This window comes from Empidonax traillii, unplaced genomic scaffold (assembly GCF_003031625.1).
Source record: "Empidonax traillii isolate 1590-97213 ecotype Southwest subspecies unplaced genomic scaffold, ASM303162v1 scaffold2443:size54690, whole genome shotgun sequence".
In the NCBI taxonomy this organism is placed as follows: domain Eukaryota; kingdom Metazoa; phylum Chordata; class Aves; order Passeriformes; family Tyrannidae; genus Empidonax; species Empidonax traillii.
This window is the reverse complement of record NW_020957636.1, coordinates 15176-16279: the sequence shown is the minus strand read 5'-3', so window position 1 is coordinate 16279 and position 1104 is coordinate 15176. Positions and strand designations below refer to the sequence as shown.

The following is a 1104-nucleotide window of genomic DNA, read 5'->3' as shown; positions in this document are numbered from 1 at the left end:
ACAGGGTGTGCTGCACAGCTCTTTTTCTTTATCTTCTTCATCTCCACAGAGTTTTCCCTCCTGACCATCATGTGCTACGACCGCTACGTTGCCATCTGCAAACCCCTGCACTACGGGACCCTCCTGGGCAGCAGAGCTTGTGCCCACATGGCAGCAGCTGCCTGGGCCTCTGGGTTTCTCAATGCTCTGTTGCACACAGCCAATACATTTTCCCTGCCCCTTTGCCAGGGCAATGCCCTGGGCCAGTTCTTCTGTGAAATCCCTCACATCCTCAAGCTCTCCTGCTCACACTCAGGCTACCTCAGGGAAATTGGCTTTCTTGGGATTAGTGCCTGTTTAGTGTTTGGTTGTTTCATTTTCATGGTTTTCTCCTATGTGCAGATCTTCAGGGCTGTGCTGAGGATCCCCTCTGAGCAGGGACGGCACAAAGCCTTTTCCACGTGCCTCCCACACCTGGTCGTGGTCACCCTATTTGTCAGCAATGGCATATTTTCACACCTCAAGCCCCCCTCTCTCTCCTCCCCATCCCTGGATCTGGTGTTTTCTGCTCTGTACTCAGTGGTGCCTCCAGCACTGAACCCCCTCATCTACAGCCTAAGGAACCAGGAGCTCAGGGATGCCCTCAGGAAAATGATAACTGGATGCTTTTCAGGAGCAATAAAGTGCCTGTTTTCTGGTGTATAAGATTCAGAAGGTGTATAAGATTCAGAAGGTGACTCCTTAATGGCCCAGCCTTCCTGCTAAGAATTTTTGTACAGGTCATCGGGTTCTTCTTGCAATAAATTTATGTGCAATGAATATTATTATGCATCTTCCTTCTAATTTTTTGTAAACACATTGAATTTGACCCAGAGATGTATTAATGTATTTAAACAAATATAGGACCCTGCAATGCCTTCTTTGTCCAAGACCCTTCCTTCTCAGCTGTTCCTAAAGGACAGCACACTGCAGGACAGGGGGGATTGGCAAAGGCCAAGGGCACAAGAATCCCAGCACAGCAGCACTGCCAGGGAGCAGCAGAGCTTGGGCTTTGCAGAGCTGCTCTTTCCACTTCCACACTGGCCTTGTGAGCCCCTTTCTGGCTGCAAGGCCTGAGTGCTCTCT

At 49.8% G+C, this 1104-nt stretch overlaps 1 protein-coding gene across 1 annotated transcript; it reads left to right on the top strand.

Moving 5' to 3' along the window:
• The first annotated feature begins 12 nt into the window (after positions 1–12).
• On the top strand, positions 13–684 carry LOC114071933 (olfactory receptor 14J1-like). The gene has a single exon (XM_027909818.1). It carries the CDS (start codon positions 70–72, stop codon positions 682–684), a length of 615 nt encoding a protein of 204 aa, XP_027765619.1. The 5' UTR covers positions 13–69.
• Positions 685–1104: the final 420 nt, after the last annotated feature.

Coding starts and splice junctions, on each gene's coding strand:
- LOC114071933 (XM_027909818.1), top strand. CDS start 70: ATGTGCTACGACCGCTACGTTGCCATCTGCAAACCCCTGCACTACGGG.